The sequence below is a fragment of the Salmo trutta genome, chromosome 6 (assembly GCF_901001165.1).
Source record: "Salmo trutta chromosome 6, fSalTru1.1, whole genome shotgun sequence".
In the NCBI taxonomy this organism is placed as follows: domain Eukaryota; kingdom Metazoa; phylum Chordata; class Actinopteri; order Salmoniformes; family Salmonidae; genus Salmo; species Salmo trutta.
This window is the reverse complement of record NC_042962.1, coordinates 9,592,618-9,620,571: the sequence shown is the minus strand read 5'-3', so window position 1 is coordinate 9,620,571 and position 27,954 is coordinate 9,592,618. Positions and strand designations below refer to the sequence as shown.

The 27,954-nt window shown below is 44.6% G+C and overlaps 1 protein-coding gene across 3 annotated transcripts; it reads right to left on the bottom strand.

The window, feature by feature from the left end:
• Positions 1-423: 423 nt before the first annotated feature.
• LOC115195386 (aristaless-related homeobox protein) lies at positions 424-27,954 on the bottom strand. 3 transcript variants are annotated; one of them, XM_029755191.1, is made up of 6 exons: positions 27,651-27,954; positions 26,619-27,189; positions 24,397-24,442; positions 19,606-19,919; positions 4,363-4,618; positions 424-695 (listed from the first exon to the last, which is right to left on the bottom strand). In XM_029755191.1, the coding sequence occupies exons 1-6, from the start codon at positions 27,835-27,837 to the stop codon at positions 690-692; spliced, it is 1,380 nt and encodes a 459-aa protein (XP_029611051.1). In that variant the 5' UTR covers positions 27,838-27,954; the 3' UTR covers positions 424-689. The 3 variants fall into 3 exon arrangements, with proteins under 3 accessions (XP_029611051.1, XP_029611050.1, XP_029611052.1); XM_029755190.1 differs by lacking the exon at positions 424-695 and having other exon boundaries at positions 4,259-4,618; XM_029755192.1 differs by lacking the exon at positions 424-695 and having other exon boundaries at positions 4,559-4,618; positions 19,594-19,919.

Genomic DNA, 27,954 nt, shown 5'->3' with positions numbered 1-27,954 from the left:
ATCAGCTATTCACTCCTTTATTCACCTCCATCTCATCTCTCTCCCAGACTCCTCTCATCAGCTGTTCACTCCTTTATTCACCTCCATCTCATCTCTCTCCCAGACTCCTCTCATCAGCTGTTCACTCCTTTTATTCACCTCCATCTCATCTCTCTCCCAGACTCCTCTCATCAGCTGTTCACTCCTTTATTCACCTCCATCTCATCTCTCTCCCAGACTCCTCTCATCAGCTGTTCACTCCTTTTATTCACCTCCATCTCATCTCTCTCCCAGACTCCTCTCATCAGCTGTTCACTCCTTTATTCACCTCCATCTCATCTCTCTCCCAGACTCCTCTCATCAGCTGTTCACTCCTTTATTCACCTCCATCTCATCTCTCTCCCAGACTCCTCTCATCAGCTGTTCACTCCTTTATTCACCTCCATCTCATCTCTCTCCCAAACTCCTCTCATCAGCTGTTCACTCCTTTATTCCCCTCCATCTCATCTCTCTCCCAAACTCCTCTCATCAGCCTGCGTCGCTAGTCCTAGGGGGAGGCGAGGTGGCTTCATCAAAGGGGCTTTAAGAGAGCCTCTCCCGGGGACGGGGTGAGGAGTGAGATGGGTGAGGAGAGGACTGATTGGAGCTATTCTCTCGGAAAGGCTCGCTGGGAGATGGGGGTCCTGGAGAAGCGGAAATCAGCGGTCAAATCAGTCCTGCAGAGAGAGCAGGGATGGAGATGATGAAAATGGGTGGGTCATTGTGGAAAGCAATTTTAGACATCTAATAGGCAACCTTTATAAGAAGATTGTGGTCGTGCCCATAGTCTCTTTTTTCTATTTGAAAATGTAATTTGATTGTATTCAGACACTATTCATAGACCTATCTTAAAAGAGAATTTTCATTATTCGATTTAAAGACCTAGCCTTTGGCCAATTCAAAGTCGTTTGAATCTCAGAGCCTATAGCCTATGCCCTATGTCCAATCTGCAGGCCATCAGGCTATGCCAAGGCTACAGACTATTGTGCGCGCACCCAACAACAAGTGAGAATTCATAGGACCCAGAAGGCGCGCGCCCGCGGCTACGACAACTCATTTCAGTCTTGTCACTCTGAAAAGAAAGTGAAAGCCTCGAGCGCAGCGGGTCACCCGCCTCCTGCGAAGCCCCAGGCATTCCCCAGATATTAGGGGCAAATTGGTTTGCCATTCATTAGTAATGTGCACAATAAGATTAAAGCGCCCCGGACAATCTCATATAACATCCTATTTCAGGAGAATTTCAAAACACTCAGAGTTCACGTAGAAGGGGAGGGTTTTGGGCACACAGGAGAAAATTGGTTTATTCGTTTATTTCAGTCTTTCTTTTGCATAATGCCCCTTTGAACGCAGAGAACGAGTGTGAGGTTGTCATGCGTGTTTGGCAAGTGAGACGGCGCGTAATGCGGGCTCGAGGCGGGTGCCAAGGGGTGTCCTTAGCGCGCTGTATGGGAATATTAAGTGTCGAATTAGGACTGATCCAGCTGGAGAAAGTTGAGATCATTTCTCTCTCTCCCTCTCTCTCGCTCTCTCTTTCCCTCTCTAGCTCTTTCTCTCTTTCCCTCACTCGCACTCTCCCTCCCTCTCTCTCTTTCTCTTTCCCTCTCTCCCCCCTCTCCCTCTCTCACTCCCACTCTCCCCCCTCTCCCTCTCCCTCTCTCACTCCCACTCTCCCCCTCTCCCTCTCTCCCTCCCTCCCTCTCCCTCTCTCTCTCTCTCTCCCACACACACCATCTCCATATTTGATTGCTTTATTATTCCCGCTCATGTGATCTGATGTCATTCTGTCTCGGATTAGCAGGTGTAGAGCGAGACTATAAAAGAGGACTAAATTAATCCGAGAGGTAATTTCACGCGCTTTGGTCCGAAACCATGGACGGGTAAAACGGTTGAGAATTATTTCGGTGAAAGGAAGCGCATTGATGGTCCCTAATAGAACCCTTTATAGGGATTTGGGGAATTAAGTCGTGGATAGAGGGATGGATGGAAGCAGGGAGGGAGGGGGGGACTTTAGAGCAAGTCTTTATTATTAAGTGATTTGTTACTTCATTAATGACAAAGGGACTCGCTTCCATCGACATGGCATTACAGATGTTAACACCAATTTAGCGCCTTTAAAAGCTTTTAAAGCGCGTTTTGTAAAGAGGGTCCCGGATAAAGTGGGCGATCTAATTGAAAACCCCTCGCCTTTGTCGCCCGTTTCACATGTGGGGATTCTGCTCATGAATATATGGGTCTGTATTTTGTCAACTCGGCTGGAGAGACCAGACGCACACAGCGACCTTGAATTCTATCTGTCATTACTGCAGCTAATCTATTTTCTCTTTCAGTTGGCCTGTCCAGTGTGGCCAGCCACCATACAAATTAGACCGGTAGCGCTATTCTCCCGTTCTCAGTTCCTCACACTCACAACTTCATTATTTTATCCTCTGGTGAGCCTCTCTTTTTTAAATTCATTTGGAAAACAATTAAGATGCATTTTGGACCTAATTCCAAACGACTTTTGAAATTTCACATGAATGTTAAATAATATGAACATTCGTGAATTACTTATAATAAAGGTTAATTCGATATGAAATGCTAGTGGGTCAGAATCGAAAAATGAAATGTTATAAAAATTGCAATTCCACGTTAAATCGTCATTAAAACTGCATTAGAATCACTCTTTATGGTATAACTGTACAATTATTTGGATTTGAAGCAGTCATAAGCCTAGGTCTATCTATATCATTTCTAAGCAATTTTTTAAGCAAGACTTAAAACATCAGTTTAATTATAACAATTTTATTAATAGTTCTATAATTCTATAATTCTATTTCACATGTTTACAATTCCTGGCTTCTGTCAGTTCTATAATGGATTGAAATAATAATCTAAGCAATATTTAATTTCACCACTCATTTATTAAATTATGTTTTTTTTCTATCTATTATTAAACCAGGAAATGTACAATCACTTTAACAATAATAAAAAATCCTGCCCTGTGGGGAACATTTTTACATGACACCCTGCACTCAATCTGTTGGGGAACAGTTTCCACATGAATTGTAATGTAAAAACCTATGATAGCTCATAACCATGGGGGAAGTCTCAGGGCCACATCTCAATCCATACAACGTAACACCGAGTGCAACTTCTCACGCATGGTCTCTTTTCAAATATGCAAGGCTATGTTTTTTGAAAATGATCATTTTTTTGTTAGTTTTCCCCCTAATTTTTTACAATAATATTTACACCAGTTTACTTTCTCACTTCAGCCATAAGTCACCGGACAGAATCAAAAATGTATGTCATTTGTCCTTAAATTAAAACTCAATTTGCTGAAAGCCTGAAAATGATATTTTGTTTACTCCAAAAGGATCAATCATGTGCTGCTTAGTGAGGAAGTGAAAATGAAGACAGGAGAAGAAACGTGATGCAGGTTAGATTGAGCCAGTAGGTTCAGGTTGGGTTGCAGGGTAGGACAGGAAGGTTTGTGGACAGGTTGCTTTGGCTTGGATGGAGACCTCAGACTCTGCTTTGGCACTGGGTTCACGTGGTCCACTGAATCAACTGTTTTTAGTTCTGGTTCTTGCTCTCTCTCTGGACTCGAGAAAGTGTGTGTGTGTGTGTGTGTGTGTCCAAGCAGCAAGTGTCATTTGAGTTGACCCCCCCTGAGTTCGTAGTTTTTAATCTGTCACAAAAAAAGTGGACTTAGTGAAACAGGAAGCATGAGCTAGAGAAGGGGTTAAAACAATATGGAGGTTCGTTGGTGTGTGTGTGTGTGTGTGTGTGTGTGTGTGTCAGAGGGATTCTTGATGAAATGGATCTATAGCTAAGGATTAAGTTCAATCAGGAGACCTGGAGAGGTGATGATAATGATGCTCTCACACACACATACACACACACACACACACACACACACACACACACACACACACACACACACACACACACACACACACACACACACACACACACACACACACACACACACAGACACACACGCGCGCGCGCGCGCACACACACACACGCGCGCACACACACACACACGCACACACACACACACACACGCACACACACACAAACCAAAAAACACACACACACACACACACATGCATAAACAGTGCTCCGGTTTGCCAGTGCTCTTTGAATTTGGTTGTGCTTTTTGTTTGGGGCTAAGAGGTGTGGGGAAGGGGAGGGGGTGGGGGAGGGGGAGGGGCAGTCAGAAGATCAGAGTTCATGGTGTCAGAGGTTAGGTTTGGATCCACCCACCACTCCAGAGGTATGAGAGGTAAGAGGGGGACAGGTGAGGGACAAAAGTCCAGGAGAAAGAGAAAGGCTTGGGATAACAGCTGTTCAGCACACCTCCTTCCCTGGAGCTCCGCTGGGCAGGATGTGGATCTGGGTGATCTGAGCAGAGTGCTCTTTAGCCTTCATCCTTAGAGCTGCAATACTGGAGGCCCTGCGGTCTGCTGCAGCCGAGGAGGAGGGCGATGGGGAGGAGGAAGGGTCAGAGAGGACCGGGGGAGGGATGGAGGGAGTCTTGATGGACGGGCCAGGCTGGTGGAGGAGTGCGGCAGCAGTGGAAGCACTGGTCAGAGGGCCCATACTGGAGAAGAGCCTGAGAGAGACAGCAAGAAAGAGTGAGGGGGGATGAGAGAGGAGAGACTGTTAGACCAGATTGTGATCACCAGCATTTTCAAACCAGCGCAAATAAACAAAAAAGGCGATAAGGAGAGGAAGCGCCTTAAACTATTGAGATTCTCGTGTTTGGAGTGTGTATGTCTGTTTTGGCACTTCAGGTACACGTGTTTGGAGTGTGTATGTCTGTTTGGCACTTCAGGTAACAGCTTGTGTATCAACATCACACTCAGCTAATTACTGTCAACACTGACAAGGCAGAGTGATAATGTTTCTGATGCCATGTACACACACACACACACACACACACAGTCTCATGAGCAACGTTAAGGGCTGTAAACTAGCACACTTCCATCTTACTGAAACCAACAAAGGTAGACGTCGGGGGAGCCTGCTCTGTCAAATCAAATCAAAGTTTATTGGTCTTGTACACAGATTTGCAGATGTTATCACAGGTGCAGGGAAATGCTCGTGTTTCTAGCTCCAACAGTGTAGTAATACCTAGCAATACAAAACAATACACACATAATAAAAAAGTAAAACATTTACGAAATTAAGAAATATCAGAACGAGCTATGTCAGAGTCCGGAATATATACTGTATATATACATTACCAGTCAGAAGTCTGGACACACCTACTCATTCAATGGATTTTATTTATTTTTACTATTTTCTACATTGTAGAATAATAGTGAAGACATCAAAACTATGAAATAACACATACGGAATCATGTAGTAACCGAAAAAGTGTCAAACAAATGAAAATATATTTTATATTTGAGATTCTTCAAAGTAGCCACCCTTTGCCTTGATGACAGCTTTGCACACTCTTGACATTCTTTCAACCAGCTTCACCTGGAATGCTTTTCCAATGGTCTTGAATGAGTTCCCACATATGCTGAGCACTTGTTGGCTTCTTTTCCTTCACTCTGCGGTCCAACTCATCCCAAACCATCTCAATTGAGTTGAGGTCGGGTGATTGTGGAGGCCAAGTCATCTGATGCAGCACTCCATCACTCTCCCTGGTCAAATAGCCCTTACACAGCCTGGAGGTGTTTTGGGTCATTGTCCTGTTGAAAAACAAATGATAGTCCCACTAAGTGCAAACCAGATGGGATGACGTATCGCTGCAGAAGGCTGTGATAACCATGCTGGTTAAGTGGGCCTTAAATTCTAAATTAATGGATGGTGTATCAATACAGGCATCCTTCCTAACTCAGTTGCCGGAGAGGAAGGAAACCACTTAGGGATTTCACCATGAGGCCAATGGTGAATTTAAAACATTTACAGTGTTTAATGGCTGTGATAGGAGAAAACTGTGTAGTTACTCCACAATACTAACCTAACTGACAGAGTGAAAAGAAGGAAGCCTGTACAGATCAACTTATTTCAAAACATGCATACTGTTTGCAACAAGGCACAAAAGTAATATTGCAAAAAATGTGGCAAAGCAATTCACTTTTTGTCCTGAATACAAAGTATTATGTTTGAGGCAAATCCAATGCAACACATTACTGAGTACCACTTCAAGCATAGTGGTGACTGCATCATGTTATGGGTATGCTTGTAATCGTTAAGGACTTTTTCAGGATAAAAAGAAACAGAATGGAGCTAAGCACAGGCAAAAACCTAGAGGAAAACCTGGTTTAGTCCTCTTTCCACCATACACTGTGAGATAAATTCACCTTTCAGCAGGGCAATAACCTAAAACACTAAGCCAAATCTACACTGGAGTTGCTTACCAAAAAGGCAGTGAATGTTCCTGAGTGGCCGAGTTACAGTTTTGACTCAAATCTACTTGTACATGAAAATGGTTGTCTAGCAATGATCATCAACCAATTTGACAGAATTTTAACAATTTTGAAAAGAATAAGGGGCAAATGTTGCACAATCCGGGTGGGGAAAGCTTTTAGAGATTTACCCAGAAAGACTCACAGCTGCAATCACTGCCAAAGATGCTTCTACAAAGTATCGGGTGTGAATATTTATGTCAATGAGATATTTCTGTATTTAAGCTTCCATACATTTGCAAAATTTTAAAAAACATGTTTTCACTTTGTCATTATGGGGTATTGGGTGTAGATGGGTGAGAATTTTATTTTTTTTATCCATTTTGAATTCAAGCTATAACAACAAAATATCAAGGAGTATGAATACTTTCTTGAAGGCACGGTACATATAAAGTGGGTAAAACAGTATGTAAACATTATTAAAGTGACCAGTGTTCAATTACTCTATGTACATAGGGCAGCAGACTCTAAGGTGCAGGGTAGCGTACCGGGTGGTAGCTGGCTAGTATCAGTGACTACGGTTCAGGTCAGGGTACTGGGTGGAGGCTAGTAACAGTGACTAAGGTTCAGGGCAGGGTACTGGGTGGAGGCTAGTAACAGTGACTAAGGTTCAGGGCAGGGTACTGGGTGGAGGCTAGTAACAGTGACTAAGGTTCAGGGCAGGGTACTGGGTGGAGGCTAGTATCAGTGACTAAGGTTCAGGGCAGGGTACTGGGTGGAGGGAGGCTAGTAACAGTGACTAAGGTTCAGGGCAGGGTACTGGGTGGAGGCTAGTAACAGTGACTAAGGTTCAGGGCAGGGTACTGGGTGGAGGCTAGTAACAGTGACTAAGGTTCAGGGCAGGGTACTGGGTGGAGCCTAGTAACAGTGACTAAGGTTCAGGGCAGGGTACTGGGTGGAGGCTAGTAACAGTGACTAAGGTTCAGGACAGGGTACTGGGTGGAGGCTAGTAACAGTGACTAAGGTTCAGTGCAGGGTACTGGGTGGAGGCTAGTAACAGTGACTAAGGTTCAGGACAGGGTACTGGGCGGAGGCTAGTAACAGTATCTAAGGTTTAGGACAGGGTACTGGGTGGAGGCTAGTAACAGTATCTAAGGTTCAGGGCAGGGTACTGGGTGGAGGCTAGTAACAGTGACGAAGGTTCAGGACAGGGTACTGGGTGGAGGCTAGTAACAGTATCTAAGGTTCAGGACAGGGTACTGGGTGGAGGCTAGTAACAGTGACTGAGGTTCAGGACAGGGTACTGGGTGGAGGCTAGTAACAGTGACTAAGGTTCAGGGCAGGGTACTGGGTGGAGGCTAGTATCAGTGACTAAGGTTCAGGGCAGGGTACTGGGTGGAGGGAGGCTAGTAACAGTGACTAAGGTTCAGGACAGGGTACTGGGTGGAGGCTAGTAACAGTGACTAAGGTTCAGGACAGGGTACTTTTTTTTTCTTGCGACTGTTTGACTTGGATTTGCATTTTTAATTGGTTGCCAAGGTTACCAATGACATTTTTAATTGGTTGCAAGGTTACCAATGGCATTTTTAATTGGTTGCCAAGGTTACCAATGACATTTTTTACCTGGTGACGTTCGTTTCACTTTTTTCTTCACATTTATTCCTATCATAATTTATTCAAACAGTAATGTGCAATTGACCAAAAATGAACAAACTTTCTGAAGAGGAAAAAACCTATTTGACCTATATGTCTTTATGTAGCCGTTAGCGCCACTAATGCTAATGATGATGCTGATGATAATGATGATGCTAATGATAATGCTAAGGATGATGCTAATGATGATGCTAATGATAATGATGACGCTCTTGTCCATAGAGAAATAAATAAAGTCAATAAAAATAGACTACTACATCAGAATGATTTGGTGACAGAGGATAAACTTTGGATTGTTTTAAGTCGCATTGCCTACAGTCAGAAGGGCCCGCAGTGCGCGTGTCAAATACCACATATATAATTGTTGAGTTGCGACTGTCAGCCCCATCCACGTCGATGCTCCCTCTGCTGTCTCCTGTAGTCCACGATCAGCTCCTTTATATTGTTGACATTGAGAGGTTATTTTCCTTGCACCACTCCTCCAGCGCTTTCACATCCTCCGTGAAGGCTGTCTCGTCGTTGTTGGTAATCAGGCCTACCACTGTTCTGTCAACAGCAAACTTAATGATTGAGTTGGTGACGTGCGGGGGTGAGCACGGACCCTTGTTGGGCACCTGTGTTGAGGATCAGCAATGGCGGACGTGTTGTTGCCTAACTTCACCATCTGGGATTGGAACATCAGGAAGTCAAGGACCAAGGTGCACAGGGCGGGGATCAGACCCAGGGCCCTGAGCTTAGTGATGAGCTTGGATGGCACTCTGGTGTTGAAGGCTGAGCTGTAGTCGATGAAAAGTGTTCTTACACAGGTAGACAGTCCTTGTGAGCAGCGGGGGGCCACGTCAGTGACTCAATGTTATTTTCCTCGAAGTGGAATAGTAAGGATGATTAAGGATGTTGACGGTCACTAGTGTGAAGTGGTGTTATAGAGGACAGTACAGGTGTGAGGTGGTGTTATAGGTAGAGGACAGTACAGGTGTGAGGTGGTGTTATAGAGGACAGTACAGGTGTGAGGTGGTGTTATAGAGGACAGTACAGGTGTGAGGTGGTATTATAGGTAGAGGACAGTACAGGTGTGAGGTGGTGTTATAGAGGACAGTACAGGTGTGAGGTGGTATTATAGGTAGAGGACAGTACAGGTGTGAGGTGGTATTATAGGTAGAGGACAGTACAGGTGTGAGGTGGTATTATAGGTAGAGTACAGTACAGGTGTGAGGTGGTGTTATAGAGGACAGTACAGGTGTGAGGTGGTATTATAGGTAGAGGACAATACAGGTGTGAGGCGGTGTTATAGGTAGAGGACAGTACAGGTGTGAGGCGGTGTTATAGGTAGAGGACAGTACAGGTGTGAGGTGATGTTATAGAGGACAGTACAGGTGTGAGGTGATGTTATAGAGGACAGTACAGGTGTGAGGTGGTGTTATAGAGGACAGTACAGGTGTGAGGTGGTATTATAGGTAGAGTACAGTACAGGTGTGAGGTGGTATTATAGGTAGAGGACAGTACAGGTGTGAGGTGGTGTTATAGAGGACAGTACAGGTGTGAGGTGGTATTATAGGTAGAGGACAGTACAGGTGTGAGGTGATGTTATAGAGGACAGTACAGGTGTGAGGTGGTGTTATAGAGGACAGTACAGGTGTGAGGTGGTGTTATAGAGGACAGTACAGGTGTGAGGTGGTATTATAGGTAGAGGACAGTACAGGTGTGAGGTGGTGTTATAGGTAGAGGACAGTACAGGTGTGAGGTGATGTTATAGAGGACAGTACAGGTGTGAGGTGGTATTATAGGTAGAGGACAGTACAGGTGTGAGGTGGTATTATAGGTAGAGGACAGTACAGGTGTGAGGTGGTGTTATAGGTAGAGGACAGTACAGGTGTGAGGTGGTGTTATAGAAGACAGTACAGGTGTGAGGTGGTATTATAGAGGACAGTACAGGTGTGAGGTGGTATTATAGGTAGAGGACAGTACAGGTGTGAGGTGGTATTATAGAGGACAGTACAGGTGTGAGGTGGTATTATAGGTAGAGGACAGTACAGGTGTGAGGTGGTATTATAGGTAGAGGACAGTACAGGTGTGAGGTGGTATTATAGGTAGAGGACAGTACAGGTGTGAGGTGATATTATAGGTAGAGGACAGTACAGGTGTGAGGTGGTGTTATAGAGGACAGTACAGGTGTGAGGTGGTATTATAGGTAGAGGACAATACAGGTGTGAGGCGGTGTTATAGAGGACAGTACAGGTGTGAGGTGATTTTATAGAGGACAGTACAGGTGTGAGGTGGTATTATAGGTAGAGGACAGTACAGGTGTGAGGTGGTATTATAGAGGACAGTACAGGTGTGAGGTGGTATTATAGGTAGAGGACAGTACAGGTGTGAGGTGATGTTATAGAGGACAGTACAGGTGTGAGGTGGTATTATAGGTAGAGGACAGTACAGGTGTGAGGTGGTATTATAGGTAGAGGACAGTACAGGTGTGAGGTGGTGTTATAGAGGACAGTACAGGTGTGAGGTGGTGTTATAGAGGACAGTACAGGTGTGAGGTGGTGTTATAGAGGACAGTACAGGTTTGTGGTGATGTTATAGAGGACAGTACAGGTGTGAGGTGGTATTATAGGTAGAGGACAGTACAGGTGTGAGGTGGTATTATAGGTAGAGGACAGTACAGGTGTGAGGTGGTATTATAGGTAGAGGACAGTACAGGTGTGAGGTGATATTATAGGTAGAGGACAGTACAGGTGTGAGGTGGTGTTATAGAGGACAGTACAGGTTTGTGGTGGTGTTATAGGTAGAGGACAGTACAGGTGTGAGGTGGTGTTATAGAGGACAGTACAGGTGTGAGGTGATGTTATAGAGGACAGTACAGGTGTGAGGTGGTGTTATAGAGGACAGTACAGGTGTGAGGTGGTATTATAGGTAGAGGACAGTACAGGTGTGAGGTGGTATTATAGAGGACAGTACAGGTGTCAGGTGATGTTATAGAGGACAGTACAGGTGTGAGGTGGTATTATAGGTAGAGGACAGTACAGGTGTGAGGTGGTATTATAGAGGACAGTACAGGTGTGAGGTGATGTTATAGAGGACAGTACAGGTGTGAGGTGGTATTATAGAGGACAGTACAGGTGTGAGGTGGTGTTATAGAGGACAGTACAGGTGTGAGGTGGTATTATAGGTAGAGGACAGTACAGGTGTGAGGTGGTGTTATAGAGGACAGTACAGGTGTGAGGTGGTGTTATAGGTAGAGGACAGTACAGGTGTGAGGTGGTGTTATAGAGGACAGTACAGGTGTGAGGTGATGTTATAGAGGACAGTACAGGTGTGAGGTGGTGTTATAGAGGACAGTACAGGTGTGAGGTGGTATTATAGGTAGAGGACAGTACAGGTGTGAGGTGGTATTATAGAGGACAGTACAGGTGTGAGGTGATGTTATAGAGGACAGTACAGGTGTGAGGTGGCCTTCCCTGTAGCTTAGTTGGTAGAGCATGGTGTTTGCAACACCAGGGTTGTGGGTTCGATTCCCACGGGGGGCCAGCACAGAAAAAAAACATGTATGATATGTATGAAATTGTATGAAATGTATGCATTCACTACTGTAAGTCGCTCTGGATAAGAGCGTCTGCTAAATGACTAAAATGTAAATGTAAATGTAAATGTAGGTGGTATTATAGGTAGAGGACAGTACAGGTGTGAGGTGGTGTTATAGAGGACAATACAGGTGTGAGGTGGTATTATAGGTAGAGTACAGTACAGGTGTGAGGTGGTGTTATAGGTAGAGAACAGTACAGGTGTGAGGTGATGTTATAGAGGACAGTACAGGTGTGAGGTGGTGTTATAGAGGACAGTTGTCATGACGTTGGCCTGTGGGTAAGGTTTATGACCCCCCCATAAATACCTTCTCCCTTCCCCTCTCTCTCTGACCCTACTGAAGGACTGGAATAGCCTGTGTTAAATATAGAGAGTCTGGGAACATCAAACAAATGGGGAAAGGAACCATCTTTTGTTAATAAAACCAGTTGGAAATATGCTTGATAACGTAATGAGTATGTATGTCAGTTCATTGTTATCTGAGACATTATGATTGATGGCAGGACAACATAAACTGTACCGGAGAAAGTATACACCCTCTAGTTATCAGAGTCACATGGAATTGTTATGCAATTGAAATGTTTGATATTGAAATTGTTTGTTAGGAGATTAAATGTAATTTTAGCTTCCAAATGAGAGAATTGGGTTTTCATAGGGAAAGTGCCCTGCCGATCAGTGGCCAACCCTGTGAAGAGACATGGGGTTATAAACGATGAAACCCCTCCTTTCCCCTCTCCACTATATTAGTCTTTGACGAAAAGACATTCCGGGTTCCAGTACGTGAGGACTGCAGCCTCTACGTTATAAGGACAGACACATATCAAGAACAGAACTAAGCCAACCTCGGCGTGAGCTATGGTATGAACTGGTATGAACTTTGAGCTTATTCACTACAGAAGTGATACTTCCTAGCCGTTGAGTTAGCCGCTGCTAACGTGGGCTAGGAAAGGACGGACGACGGATCCAGTCTAACAACAAGACGAAGATACCACCACCATTGACATTCTTCCACTACACAACAGGAAGATCTGTTGGCCAACCACGGCCAGCATCTACGACCAATCTACCGAAGCGCAGCTCAGAGTAAATATTTATTGCATTTTCCTTTTCCAAATGGGCGGTAATTTAGAATGCATAAGATAATGTATTTACGATAGCATAGCTGCTGTTTCTGTGTTCCTAAATCTTCCCGCTCTTTCATTCAAGCCCAACCCCCTTTTCCTTTGTGTAACCAGCCATGATACAGGCTCAGTCCACCAGGACGTTTTCTGTATGACATCATATGAATTCTGTGTATTTGTAATTCTGTGTGATTAGTTAGGTATTTAGTAAATAAATAATTAAACCCAATTTTGTATTGCTGATTCAACTTGTTAGCCAGGGTTCGTGAAGATAACCAAGAATTTATAACTTTCATGATGAGATTGAAAATAAGATAAGATTGACTGCTATCGATGTAAAATATTACTACGTATTTTAAGAGTTTATTCAGAAGATAACAGCTCTATAAACGTTCTTCTGTGGTGCCCCGACTTTCTAGTTAATTACATTTACATGATTAGCTTAATCAGGTAATATTAATTACAGAGAAATAATTTTATAAGTTAGCATGTCATATCACTTAATCCGGCATAGCCAAAGACACGACACAGTACAGGTGTGAGGTGGTGTTATAGAGGACAGTACAGGTGTGAGGTGGTATTATAGGTAGAGGACAGTACAGGTGTGAGGTGGTATTATAGAGGACAGTACAGGTGTGAGGTGGTATTATAGGTAGAGGACAGTACAGGTGTGAGGTGGTATTATAGGTAGAGGACAGTACAGGTGTGAGGTGGTGTTATAGAGGACAGTACAGGTGTGAGGTGGTATTATAGGTAGAGGACAGTACAGGTGTGAGGTGGTATTATAGAGGACAGTACAGGTGTGAGGTGGTATTATAGGTAGAGGACAGTACAGGTGTGAGGTGGTGTTATAGAGGATAGTACAGGTGTGAGGTGGTGTTATAGGTAGAGGACAGTACAGGTGTGAGGTGGTGTTATAGAGGACAGTACAGGTGTGAGGTGGTGTTATAGAGGACAGTACAGGTGTGAGGTGGTATTATAGGTAGAGGACAGTACAGGTGTGAGGTGGTGTTATAGAGGACAATACAGGTGTGAGGTGGTATTATAGGTAGTGAACAGTACAGGTGTGAGGTGGTGTTATAGGTAGAGGACAGTACAGGTGTGAGGTGGTATTATAGGTAGAGGACAGTACAGGTGTGAGGTGGTGTTATAGAGGACAGTACAGGTGTGAGGTGGTGTTATAGGTAGAGGACAGTACAGGTGTGAGGTGGTGTTATAGGTAGAGGACAGTACAGGTGTGAGGTGGTATTATAGAGGACAGTACAGGTGTGAGGTGGTGTTATAGGTAGAGGACAGTACAGGTGTGAGGTGGTGTTATAGGTAGAGGACTGTACAGGTGTGAGGTGGTATCATAGAAGACAGTACAGGTGTGAGGTGGTGTTATAGAGGACAGTACAGGTGTGAGGTGGTGTTATAGAGGACAGTACAGGTGTGAGGTGGTGTTATAGATGACAGTACAGGTGTGAGGTGGTATTATAGGTAGAGGACAGTACAGGTGTGAGGTGGTATTATAGGTAGAGGACAATACAGGTGTGAGGTGGTGTTATAGAGGACAGTACAGGTGTGAGGTGGTATTATAGGTAGAGGACAGTACAGGTGTGAGGTGATGTTATAGAGGACAGTACAGGTGTGAGGTGATGTTATAGAGGACAGTACAGGTGTGAGGTGTTGTTATAGAGGACAGTACAGGTGTGAGGTGGTGTTATAGATGACAGTACAGGTGTGAGATGGTATTATAGGTAGAGGACAGTACAGGTGTGAGGTGGTATTATAGGTAGAGGACAGTACAGGTGTGAGGTGGTGTTATAGAGGACAGTACAGGTGTGAGGTGGTATTATAGGTGGAGGACAGTACAGGTGTGAGGTGGTGTTATAGAGGACAGTACAGGTGTGAGTTGGTGTTATAGAGGACAGTACAGGTGTGAGGTGGTATTATAGGTAGAGGACAGTACAGTTGTGAGGTGGTATTATAGGTAGAGGACAGTACAGGTGTGAGGTGATGTTATAGAGGACAGTACAGGTGTGAGGTGGTATTATAGGTAGAGGACGGTACAGGTGTGAGGTGGTGTTATAGAGGACAGTACAGGTGTGAGGTGATGTTATAGAGGACAGTACAGGTGTGAGGTGATGTTATAGAGGACAGTACAGGTGTGAGGTGGTATTATAGAGGACAGTACAGGTGTGAGGTGATGTTATAGAGGACAGTACAGGTGTGAGGTGGTGTTATAGAGGACAGTACAGGTGTGAGGTGGTATTATAGGTAGAGGACAGTACAGGTGTGAGGTGGTGTTATAGAGGACAATACAGGTGTGAGGTGGTATTATAGGTAGTGAACAGTACAGGTGTGAGGTGGTATTATAGGTAGAGGACAATACAGGTGTGAGGTGGTATTATAGGTAGAGGACAGTACAGGTGTGAGGTGGTGTTATAGAGGACAGTACAGGTGTGAGGTGGTATTATAGAGGACAGTACAGGTGTGAGGTGGTATTATAGGTAGTGAACAGTACAGGTGTGAGGTGGTATTATAGGTAGAGGACAGTACAGGTGTGAGGTGGTATTATAGGTAGAGGACAATACGGGTGTGAGGTGGTGTTATATAGGACAGTACAGGTGTGAGGTGGTATTATAGGTAGAGGACAGTACAGGTGTGAGGTGATGTTATAGAGGACAGTACAGGTGTGAGGTGATGTTATAGAGGACAGTACAGGTGTGAGGTGTTGTTATAGAGGACAGTACAGGTGTGAGGTGGTATTATAGGTAGAGGACAGTACAGGTGTGAGGTGGTATTATAGGTAGAGGACAGTACAGGTGTGAGGTGGTATTATAGGTAGAGGACAGTACAGGTGTGAGGTGGTATTATAGGTAGAGGACAGTACAGGTGTGAGGTGGTGTTATAGAGGACAGTACAGGTGTGAGGTGGTATTATAGGTAGAGTACAGTACAGGTGTGAGGTGGTATTATAGGTAGAGGACAGTACAGGTGTGAGGTGATGTTATAGAGGACAGTACAGGTGTGAAGTGATGTTATAGAGGACAATACAGGTGTGAGGTGGTGTTATAGAGGACAATACAGGTGTGAGGTGGTGTTATAGATGACAGTACAGGTGTGAGATGGTATTATAGGTAGAGGACAGTACAGGTGTAAGGTGGTATTATAGGTAGAGGACAGTACAGGTGTGAGGTGATGTTATAGAGGACAGTACAGGTGTGAGGTGGTATTATAGAGGACAGTACAGGTGTGAGATGGTATTATAGATGACAGTACAGGTGTGAGGTGGTGTTATAGAGGACAGTACAGGTGTGAGGTGGTATTATAGGTGGAGGACAGTACAGGTGTGAGGTGGTGTTATAGAGGACAGTACAGGTGTGAGTTGGTGTTATAGAGGACAGTACAGGTGTGAGGTGGTATTATAGGTAGAGTACAGTACAGGTGTGAGGTGGTATTATAGGTAGAGGACAGTACAGGTGTGAGGTGGTGTTATAGAGGACAGTACAGGTGTGAGGTGGTATTATAGGTAGAGGACAGTACAGGTGTGAGGTGATGTTATAGAGGACAGTACAGGTGTGAGGTGGTATTATAGGTAGAGGACGGTACAGGTGTGAGGTGGTATTATAGGTAGAGGACAGTACAGGTGTGAGGTGGTATTATAGGTAGAGGACGGTACAGGTGTGAGGTGGTGTTATAGAGGACAGTACAGGTGTGAGGTGATGTTATAGAGGACAGTACAGGTGTGAGGTGATGTTATAGAGGACAGTACAGGTGTGAGGTGGTATTATAGAGGACAGTACAGGTGTGAGATGGTATTATAGGTAGAGGACAGTACAGGTGTGAGGTGGTGTTATAGAGGACAATACAGGTGTGAGGTGGTATTATAGGTAGTGAACAGTACAGGTGTGAGGTGGTATTATAGGTAGAGGACAATACAGGTGTGAGGTGGTATTATAGGTAGAGGACAGTACAGGTGTGAGGTGGTATTATAGGTAGAGGACAGTACAGGTGTGAGGTGGTGTTATAGAGGACAGTACAGGTGTGAGGTGGTATTATAGGTAGAGGACAGTACAGGTGTGAGGTGGTGTTATAGAGGACAGTACAGGTGTGAGGTGGTGTTATAGAGGACAGTACAGGTGTGAGGTGGTATTATAGAGGACAGTACAGGTGTGAGGTGGTATTATAGGTAGAGGACAGTACAGGTGTGAGGTGGTATTATAGGTAGAGGACAATACAGGTGTGAGGTGGTATTATAGGTAGAGGACAGTACAGGTGTGAGGTGATATTATAGGTAGAGGACAGTACAGGTGTGAGGTGGTGTTATAGAGGACAGTACAGGTGTGAGGCGGTATTATAGGTAGAGGACAGTACAGGTGTGAGGTGATATTATAGGTAGAGGACAGTACAGGTGTGAGGTGGTATTATAGAGGACAGTACAGGTGTGAGATGGTATTATAGATGACAGTACAGGTGTGAGGTGATGTTATAGAGGACAGTACAGGTGTGAGGTGGTATTATAGGTAGAGGACAGTACAGGTGTGAGGTGATATTATAGGTAGAGGACAGTACAGGTGTGAGGTGGTGTTATAGAGGACAGTACAGGTGTGAGGCGGTATTATAGAGGACGGTACAGGTGTGAGATGGTATTATAGGTAGAGGACAGTACAGGTGTGATGTGGTGTTATAGAGGACAGTACAGGTGTGAGGTGATATTATAGGTAGAGGACAGTACAGGTGTGAGGTGGTGTTATAGAGGACAGTACAGGTGTGAGGTGGTGTTATAGAGGACAGTACAGGTGTGAGGTGGTATTATAGAGGACAGTACAGGTGTGAGGTGGTATTATAGGTAGAGGACAGTACAGGTGTGAAGTGGTGTTATAGAGGACAGTACAGGTGTGAGGTGGTGTTATAGATGACAGTACAGGTGTGAGGTTGTGTTATAGAGGACAGTACAGGTGTGAGGTGGTGTTATAGAGGACAGTACAGGTGTGAGGCGGTGTTATAGAGGACAGTACAGGTGTGAGGTGGTATTATAGGTAGAGGACAGTACAGGTGTGAGGTGATGTTATAGAGGACAGTACAGGTGTGAAGTGATGTTATAGAGGACAGAACAGGTGTGATGTGATGTTATAGAGGACAGTACAGGTGTGAGGTGGTATTATAGGTAGAGGACAGTACAGGTGTGAGGTGGTATTATAGGTAGAGGACAGTACAGGTGTGAGGTGGTATTATAGGTAGAGGACAGTACAGGTGTGAGGTGGTGTTATAGAGGACAGTACAGGTGTGAGGTGGTATTATAGGTAGAGGACAGTACAGGTGTGAGGTGGTGTTATAGAGGACAGTACAGGTGTGAGGTGGTGTTATAGAGGACAGTACAGGTGTGAGGTGGTGTTATAGAGGACTGTACAGGTGTGAGGTGGTATTATAGGTAGAGGACAGTACAGGTGTGAGGTGGTATTATAGGTAGAGGACAGTACAGGTGTGAGGTGGTGTTATAGAGGACAGTACAGGTGTGAGGTGGTGTTATAGAGGACTGTACAGGTGTGAGGTGGTATTATAGGTAGAGGACAGTACAGGTGTGAGGTGGTGTTATAGGTAGAGAACAGTACAGGTGTGAGGTGGTGTTATAGAGGACAGTACAGGTGTGAGGTGGTGTTATAGGTAGAGAACAGTACAGGTGTGAGGTGGTGTTATAGAGGACAGTACAGGTGTGAGGTGGTATTATAGGTAGAGGACAGTACAGGTGTGAGGTGGTGTTATAGGTAGAGAACAGTACAGGTGTGAGGTGGTGTTATAGAGGACAGTACAGGTGTGAGGTGGTATTATAGGTAGAGGACAGTACAGGTGTGAGGTGGTGTTATAGAGGACAGTACAGGTGTGATGTGGTATTATAGGTAGAGGACAGTACAGGTGTGAGGTGGTGTTATAGAGGACAGTACAGGTGTGAGGTGGTGTTATAGGTAGAGAACAGTACAGGTGTGAGGTGATGTTATAGAGGACAGTACAGGTGTGAGGTGGTGTTATAGAGGACAGTACAGGTGTGATGTGGTATTATAGGTAGAGGACAGTACAGGTGTGAGGTGGTGTTATAGAGGACAGTACAGGTGTGAGGTGGTGTTATAGGTAGAGGACAGTACAGGTGTGAGGTGGTGTTATAGAGGACAGTACAGGTTTGTGGTGTTTTTATAGGTAGACGACAGTACAGGTGTGAGGTGGTGTTATAGAGGACAGTACAGGTGTGAGGTGGTGTTATAGAGGACAGTACAGGTGTGAGGTGGTGTTATAGGTAGAGGACAGTACAGGTGTGAGGTGGTGTTATAGAGGACAGTACAGGTGTGAGGTGGTGTTATAGGTAGAGGACAGTACAGGTGTGAGGTGGTGTTATAGAGGACAGTACAGGTGTGAGGTGGTGTTATAGAGGACAGTACAGGTGTGAGGTGGTATTATAGGTAGAGGACAGTACAGGTGTGAGGTGGTATTATAGGTAGAGGACAGTACAGGTGTGAGGTGGTGTTATAGGTAGAGGACAGTACAGGTGTGAGGTGGTGTTATAGGTAGAGGACAGTACAGGTGTGAGGTGGTGTTATAGAGGACAGTACAGGTTTGTGGTGTTTTTATAGGTAGACGACAGTACAGACGTATTGGTGTTGTAGTGGACAGTACGGGTGTGAGGTGATGATATTGGTTAGAATATAATTCATTGGCTGATTCCTCTTGGTGACCCGGATTTAATTATGTGATCCTTCCTTAACCCTTGGGAAGCCTCACCCAATTATTATTATTGTAAATGGTTAAATTCCTCAATGACGCTGCCCATGATTTTATTGGTTTTTGAGCTCCTCTGTCTACATCTATGGGTTTACAGGGTTACGTAGGTAGAGGTACCTATTATCTCACCTGCCGAAGGTGGGCCCGATGAAGGTGGGGTGACGGAACATGGCAGTTGCACCTAGGAATGTTCCAAGGCCCAGCGGTGTCCCTTGGTGCTGGGCCGAGTGGTTGCTATGGTGAGGAGCTAGACCAGGAAATGCGACGGTCCAGGCAGACTCCATGGCGGGGTGGGGATGTGTGGAGAAGGGAACCCCGTCCAGGTAGTGGCTGAGGGGGTGCGTGGCAGAAAGGGGACCGGGGAAAGGGAGGCCAGAGGGGTGTGTCTGGACACCAGCCTTCTCACGCTTACGCCACTTAGCACGACGATTCTGAAACCACACCTGTGGAAAGACAGCGGGAGTGAGGTCAGAGGTTAGCTAGAACATATAGGCTACATGTAATTATGTAGGTTTAGTTTCTGTAGATTGAGTGAAGAGCATAGAATACTCTGTAAAACTTTTCCCTGTTAATGTACAGCATTATACCACCACCAGAGTTGCCAGCTTAATACTGTAATGTTTCTTTACAGCAGAGACGCTGTAACATACACTCACCGTGCAGATTATTGGATATTTGTATTTGTATTTATTAGGTACACCACCCTGTTCACTAGAATGGATCACTCCTACAGACAGTGAGTCACTTGGCTGTGGCTTGTTATTTTAAGCAGACAGACAGGCATCGAGGCCTTCAGTTACTGTTCCATTGACCATTAGAATGGGTAAAACAAGTGACCAAGGTGACTGAGAGTGGTATGATCGTCGTTGCCAGGCACGCTGGATCCACTATCTCAGAAACGGCCGGCTTCCTGGGCTTTTCACGCACAACAGTGTCTAGGGTTTACTGAGAACGGTGCGACAAACACAAAACATCAAGTCAGCGGCAGTCCTGTGGGCGAGAACAGCTTGTTGATGAGAGAGGTCGAAGGAGAATGGCAAGAATCGTGCAAGTTAACAGGCGCGTCACAAACAGACAAATAACGGTACAGTACAACAGTGGTGTGCAGAACGCCATCACGGTGAGCACAACTCCTCAATCCTAGTCATGGATGGGTTATTACAGCAGACGACCACACCGGGTTCCACTCCTATCAGCTAAAAACAAGAAGAAGCGGCTCCAGTGGGAACGCCATCACCAACACTGTGGAACCCGAGGAGTGGAAAAACATCACCTGGAACATTACAGTGAAATCAGTTTACTTGAGTGTCCTGGTCAGTCCCCAGACCTGGTCAGTCCCCAAACCTGGTCAGTCCCCAAACCTGGTCAGTCCCCAGACCTGGTCAGTCCCCAGACCTGGTCAGTCCCCAAACCTGGTCAGTCCCCAAACCTGGTCAGTCCCCAGACCTGGTCAGTCCCCAGACCTGGTCAGTCCCCAAACCTGGTCAGTCCCCAGACCTGGTCAGTCCCCAGACCTGGTCAGTCCCCAAACCTGGTCAGTCCCCAGACCTGGTCAGTCCCCAAACCTGGTCAGTCCCCAGACCTGGTCAGTCCCCAGACCTGGTCAGTCCCCAGACCTGGTCAGTCCCCAGACCTCAATCCAATAGAGCATCATGGGATGAGATGGAACGGGCTGTTTGATACAACACTGGCATTCTCATTAGGTTTAGTGGCTCATGAGTATGGCCCACAATTTGATTTACAGGTATGTGTAAAGTGTGATATATGTTAATATATGGGTCATATCTTTTGAACTGATAGAATCAAGACATTTATCTGTAGTAATGGTGAAAACATACCTGTCAATTATTATCTGGGTGATGTTTTTCTGTCTCACTGCAAGCAATTTAGAGCAGACTGAAATGGCTTGTGTCAACTTCAGCTAGGTAACGTTAGCTAGCTAACATTAGCTAGCTAGCTAGGTAGTATGTGGACCCCCCTTCAAATTAGGGGATTTGGCTATTTCAGCCACACCCGTTGTCGACAGGTGTATAAAATCAAGGACACAACCATGCAATCTCCATAGACAAACATTGCCAGTAGAATGGCCCGGACTGAAGATCTCAGTGACCTTTAACGTGGCGCCATCATAGGATGCTACCTTTCCAACAAGTCAGTCCGTCAAATGTATGTATGCCCTGCTAGAGCTGCCCCGGTCAACTGTAAATGCTGTTATTGTGAAGTGGAAACATCTAGGAGCAACAATGACTCAGCTGCAAAGTGGTAGGCCACACAATCTCACAGAACAGGACTGCCAAGTGCTATAGCGAGTAGTGAGTACAAATCGTTTGTCCTCAGTTACAACACTCACTACTGAGTTTCATACTGCTTCTGAAAGCAACATCAGCACAAGAACTGTTCGGGCCCCTTAGTTCCAGTGAAGGGACATCTTAATGCTACATTCTAGACGATTCTGTGCTTCCAACTTTTGTGGCAACAGTTTGGGGAAGGGCCTTTCCGGTTTGTCGATATTGTCGAGAACTTGACTGGCCTGCACAGAGCCCAGAGCCCTGACCTAATCACCCAGCATCAGTGCCTGACCTCACTAATGCTCTTGTGGTTGAAATGAAGAAAGTCCCAGCAGCAATGTTCCAACATCTAGAGGAAAGCCTTCCCAGAAGAGTGGAGGCTGTTATAGCAGCAAAGGCGAGATCAACTCCCTATTAATGCCCATGATTTCGGAATGAGATGTTTGACGAGCACGTGTCCACATAGTTTGGCCATGTAGTGTACGTGGTGACATAAGGTTGTTTGGAATCCAGGGAAACCCTCTGACACGTTGAGCCTTATCCGTCGCAACTTCCTGTGTCAACCAACGGAAGATCCCATCTACCAGTTGATGAGGTGACAGACGGGCTGAAAGTCAGCGGTAATTACACGTGCACTAAAACCCGCGCACCCTCTCGGTCAGTTAGTTTAAAGTTAACTAATTAAAATCAGTTCCCCCTGCAGTCTAACTGAGAGACTGAGATCGGTGTGGCACACGGTAATTAAGAATTGTGTTCACAAAAGGTGGGGAGAATAACGGCTGAACAGAGTCCAATAGCAATTAGACTAATGCGCTTTAAATTAAATTCTTCAAAATGTGGAACAAGTCATTTCCAAAGAATATTTAACTTTCCCACGCCCTCCCCCCTTTCCTAGTTTGAGACAGGAGGTCTACAAATGTCAACAGTAAGAGAAAGTGAACGATATTAGCCCTGCACACACACACACACACACACACACACACTCACACAAGCACACACGCCATTCCCGTTGAAAGTGTTTAGCATTACATGGCCCCTCGGGAATTTATTAGTTTTTATCACCTCCCGATGCGCCCGTTAAGTGCCTTGTTCACCTACAGTTCTGCGAGGGGACATCTGTTGTTTTATACCGGCTATAACCCCAGACGGAGCATCGCCGTGTTTGAACTGTCTCTTTGGTTATGAGCCCCGGGCTAAGATATGCAAGCCACGCTCTCAATGGAGAGATGGGATAGGAGGGGGAGAGAGAAAAGAGGGGGGGAACAAACACCTTTAATGGTCTCTCTCATTGGCTCCAAGTGCAAAGCATCGGTTCAATGCGTCTCTATTGCAATCACAAAATGGGAAATCAAATAGCATTATCCCAGCCACCCTTCTGCCCTTCTCTCTCTCTATCTCCATCTCTCTCTCTCTCTCCATCTCTCTCTCTCTCTCTCTCGCTCTCTGTCACTCTCTCTCTCTCTCTCTCTCTGTTTCTCTCCATCTCTCTCTCTCTCTCTCTCTGTCTCTCTCCATCTCTCTCTCGCTCTCTGTCACTCTCTCTCTCTCGCTCTCTCTCGCTCTCAATTCAATTTAAGGTGCTTTATAGGCAAAGCAAGTGAAATAGATAAAAAAAACAAAAGTTAAATAAACAATAAAAATGAACAGTAAATATTACACTCACAAAAGTTCCAAAGGAATAAAGACATTTCAAATGTCATATTATGTCTATATACAGTGTTGAACTGATGTGCAAATAGTCTCTCTCTCACTCTCTGTCACTCTCCCTCTCCCCTATCTCATTCCGGCAATGGGAATTCAAACACCATTTTCTCCCTGAGAATAGCCCATGTTTGCTCTCACGCTAAGTGCGCTTGTATAAATCGTCCGTTTCCGCTTAATTGCCGTTAAAACGTCCCTTGGCGCATGTGATAACTTCCAATAACAGGAAGGAGCTTCGCTACGCAGCGATTGGGGTCATTTAACACATTTTGGGTTAATATATCACTCAGACTCTCATAAAGACTTTTCTCCGGCTACTGTCTGGTAAGGTGGGGCAGCAGGTAGCCTAGTGGTTAGTGCGTTGGAGCGTTGGACTTGTTGCAAGAGCTGACAAGGTAAAAATCTGTCGTTCTGCCTCTGAACAAGGCAGTTAACCCACTGTTCCTAGGCCGTCACTGAAAATAATTTGTTCTTAACTGACTTGCCTAGTTAAATAAAGGTACAAAAAAAAATCTGAATTGTAGCATACTTTGTTTGGTGTATGCATCATGTCAACAAAAATAGATAAATAATAATGTAAACATATTGGAAATAAAAATAATTATAGACTTTGTAAAATTATTATTACATAGCCTAAGAAGGTGTGTAAATCTGAATATGCTTTGAAATTATACTATTGGCCAACATTGTATACATATGCATTGGATGTTTTATTTTAAATTTTTATAACATAAACTAGAATCGCCTAATAATAAATTGGGTATTATTTCATGACATCTTATTGTAAGTGGTACTGGCCTTTATATTCGTTTCTAATTTGGTTGCCTATATATTTCAATTACCCATGTGAAATGTAGAAGTGTTAAGGCGTTTTAGTTGAAAGCGACAGACAGCCATAATTGCAGCAATAAAACGTTAAAAGGCCACTTACTTGCACGCGCGCCTCGGTCAGATCCAGCCGCATCGCAAGCTCCTCTCTGAAAAGGCAGGAAATAGGTTACCTTTTGTGACCGGGAGCTAGGCTGTTTTTCTTCTGTCCTAGCCTCACTGGTAACAATACAAGAAAATAGTTATTTTTCAGACATGGAAAACCCACAGCGAAATGAAGGTCCTTTGTGCTGTTTTCCCTGCGAAGGTTTGAGAGGAATTGTCGGGTTGATTTTATTGTAATCTGTCTTTTCTTCGCCATAATAGCTCCCTTACACAACGGTTTTTCTTTAGAGTCAGTGGAAATAACGCTATCCAAACTATTACAAAGCCATCGAGTGCTTGGCTGAAAGAGAAGTCTATAGGCTACACACATTGATTACCACAATTTCGCCTTAATAAAAAGACTGAACGCAAATAGATACACAAACATTGATCAACAATAGCCTATGTATTATTTGCTTCATGTTGCCAGTGTTAAATCATCTTTTTAAAATCGATTACTCAATTGTTTAAAACGTCATATGTTCTATTCACCATCTTAAATGTGTCGTTGGTCCTATAGATGATTTACCTTGCTGAAAGCGATTGGCTAACAGAATCCACCTGCCTGTCTGATATACACACACACACACACACACACACACACACACACACACACACACACACACACACACACACACACACACACACACACATATATATATATAGGTATATATGGATGGGAATTAATTGTGTCTGACATTCTGAATCCTGTTGTAAATTCACAACTGCATAGTAATATTACATTCTGTAATAGTATACAATTATAATAAGAAAAATGTCATCTCAAATCTAAATATTCAAAGCTACATGTTCATGGGGTCCTGAAAACACAAGGGTTAGCTAAATATATTTGTTTTATAGAACAATATTAGGCTTTCATGTTTGGCTGAAAAAAATACTTATATTTGGAATTCACCTCTATACATTCAATAGCACCAACTCATTTATGTCCACACAAAAAAACCTCATGCAGACCAGCCGCAGTGACTCACAGCTCTTCATAAAGCTTCATTCACAAAACTGATTTGCCTTTGCGTGAAAGTCAGTAACAGGTGGATTTGTGTAGACTGCTGTCGAATTGTATGTATTTTCCCTCCAGATGCGTAGCCTGCACCAGCTAATGTGTGTGTGTGTGTGTGTGTGTGTGTGTGTGTGTGTGTGTGTGTGTGTGTGTGTGTGTGTGTGTGTGTATGTGTATGTGTATGTGTGTGTATGTGTATGTGTGTGTGTGTGTGTGTGTGTGTGTGTGTGTGTGTGTGTGTGTGTGTGTGTGTGTGTGTGTGTGTGTGTGTGTGTGTGTGTGTGTGTGATACCATTGAGCTTGGGTATGCCCAGAAACGTAATTAGCGTTGAATAGAACATAATTAAACACGGTAAATCGAGCTGCAAGCAGTTTATTTTCCCTTCGAGAATAATATCCATATCACCGATAACAAAGAGAAGAGGTAACTGTGACAAAACGGTTTGGTGTTCCCGGTTTGGCCCGGTTTCGGTTAGACCGTATACCTGTCAATGCGCCTGTGTCAAATTATAGACGGGCTGAATTACATTATCAGTGGATAAACAATTTACTGTTTTCTACAAACAAACCAAAATATAATAATAATAATAATAACATAAATGGCATTGTGATAAAGGGTTTTAATGTTGTTACCCCAGACATATCTAGATTAAAATATGCATCAGAAATTACAACTTGCAGGCCAGGCCTATGCATGAATTGATCTCATGTCCAACCCAATCTCACACTCAATTCGTGCAAATATGTAAAAAAAATATAATATACACCAGCTTTGTGAAATTCTTTCACAATTTCCGGAGATGTATGTTTGCCTCTGGTATTTGTATCTCAGGCCCCGTAAAGATAAAACAACGTTATTTTTTACCAACTGTAATTATTCCGTTATTACTATTGTTATCATTGTTATAACAGCCTACTGCTACTTGCTGCTCGTTTATGTAGCATACAATTGATGTAGCCTACACGATAAATTGTAAGATGCAATAGAAACGTCTATCCAAATCGTGTATTTAACGAAATGTTATGAGAATTGGTTGGGTTACATTGTTGTATGTACGTTGAATAAATGTTTTTGTTTGTTTGAGTTTGTGCTGTAGCCTGTGTGACAGTTCTCTTGCCCACTCCTACACGTTTGGCTTGACAATGGACTGTGACTGTACCTGGTGAAGACGTCGGGGTAGTGTGTCTTCCGGAAAGCCTTCTCCAGTTCCTCCAGCTGATAGCTGGTGAATGTAGTCCTGTATCTTCTTTGCTTGCGTTTTAGCATCCCTTCGTCCGAGTCACTGCCTGCCGACAGACACACGCTGTCCTCGCCGTCCCTCACGTCTCCATCCCCGGCGTGCATGCTCTCCCTCTCCTCGTCCTTCGGGGAGAGACCCATCGCTTCCCCACAGCTCTCCTCTTCTTTCCCCGCGTCCTCGAACTTCATCAGCCCTAGTCTCAGCCCGGGTCCATCCTCCGGCACACCAGTGGGGCTCTGACCTCCCTCTCCCCGGCTTAGGGACGCGTTCTCCCGGTATGACTTGCTCCGGCTGATGCTCACCTGTGGAGCCTGGTTGATTTTGAGCCTCTCGCAGGCTTGGTCCACCAGAAGCCTTTCCCTATCCAATTTCTCATCGAGGTCGTGAACTAAAACCCGTCCGTGGTCCAGATACTTCCCGCCTGGTCCGTAGAGTTGGCGCAGCTTTGTTGGAAGGTGGATGTCTGTGGATAGGTTGTCTTTAGTTGAGCCTATGGGGAGGGGGACAGACGTACGGAGAGGTTGAAGCGACATGTGTCAACAAGCCTGCGCATAGTTCAACGTAAAGCTTCGCACAAGGCATCATTGATAATGTTCGAATAGACTTGATAATGTATTATTTCTGTCTACAGTTTCATGCACATTAGAGTATGTATATCGTAGCGACGATAAAGTTGACTTTTGGTCTCTGAAAAAGTGCTTAAAAGTGACAAATATCCAATTTTCAACACAGTCACACAACCCTTTCGGTTCTGACTGACCATTATTTGCTAACTTTTATCTGCACCCTGCAGTCAGCCCAGTGCTGTTGACGGTTTATTAACATGTTATAGACACACACCGTATTGCCGATATTGAACACCGAAAACGTTTTCCCGGAACATCTAGTAAACCTTTCCGCAGATGGGAAGTCACGCGTGTTTTCATGAACGTTTAGCGGTGGTTGTCTTACCTTCCGTCTGCTTGTCGTCCTCCTGTCTCCCGGGTAGAGCTGTCAAACTTTGCGCCCCTATCAGCCTGACTTTACAGGGGCTCCGTCGGCCCAGAATACTGTCGATGCAGTAGGAGGAGAGCAGGGTGGGCGGTTTACTCTTACTGTCTCCCCGGTCGTGGATATCTTCTTCCAATTGACTAGTCATTTTTCATCCGTTTAGTGTTACGCTTATTTGGAAGTATCCTAAATGTGTTTCTCACTTACTCATTCACTCACTCACTCAACCTCTCTCGCTCTCTCTTTTCTTGTGTCTGTCTGTCGC

Excerpts from the sequence above, each read along its gene's own strand:
- LOC115195386 (XM_029755190.1), bottom strand. The coding sequence starts at position 27,837 with ATGACTAGTCAATTGGAAGAAGATATCCACGACCGGGGAGACAGTAAG. Across the intron at positions 24,443-26,618 it reads TACCCCGACGTCTTCACCAG|AGAGGAGCTTGCGATGCGGC; the intron begins GTACAGTCACAG and ends CTGCCTTTTCAG. Across the intron at positions 4,619-19,605 it reads ATCGGGCCCACCTTCGGCAG|GCTCTTCTCCAGTATGGGCC; the intron begins GTGAGATAATAG and ends TGTCTCTCTCAG.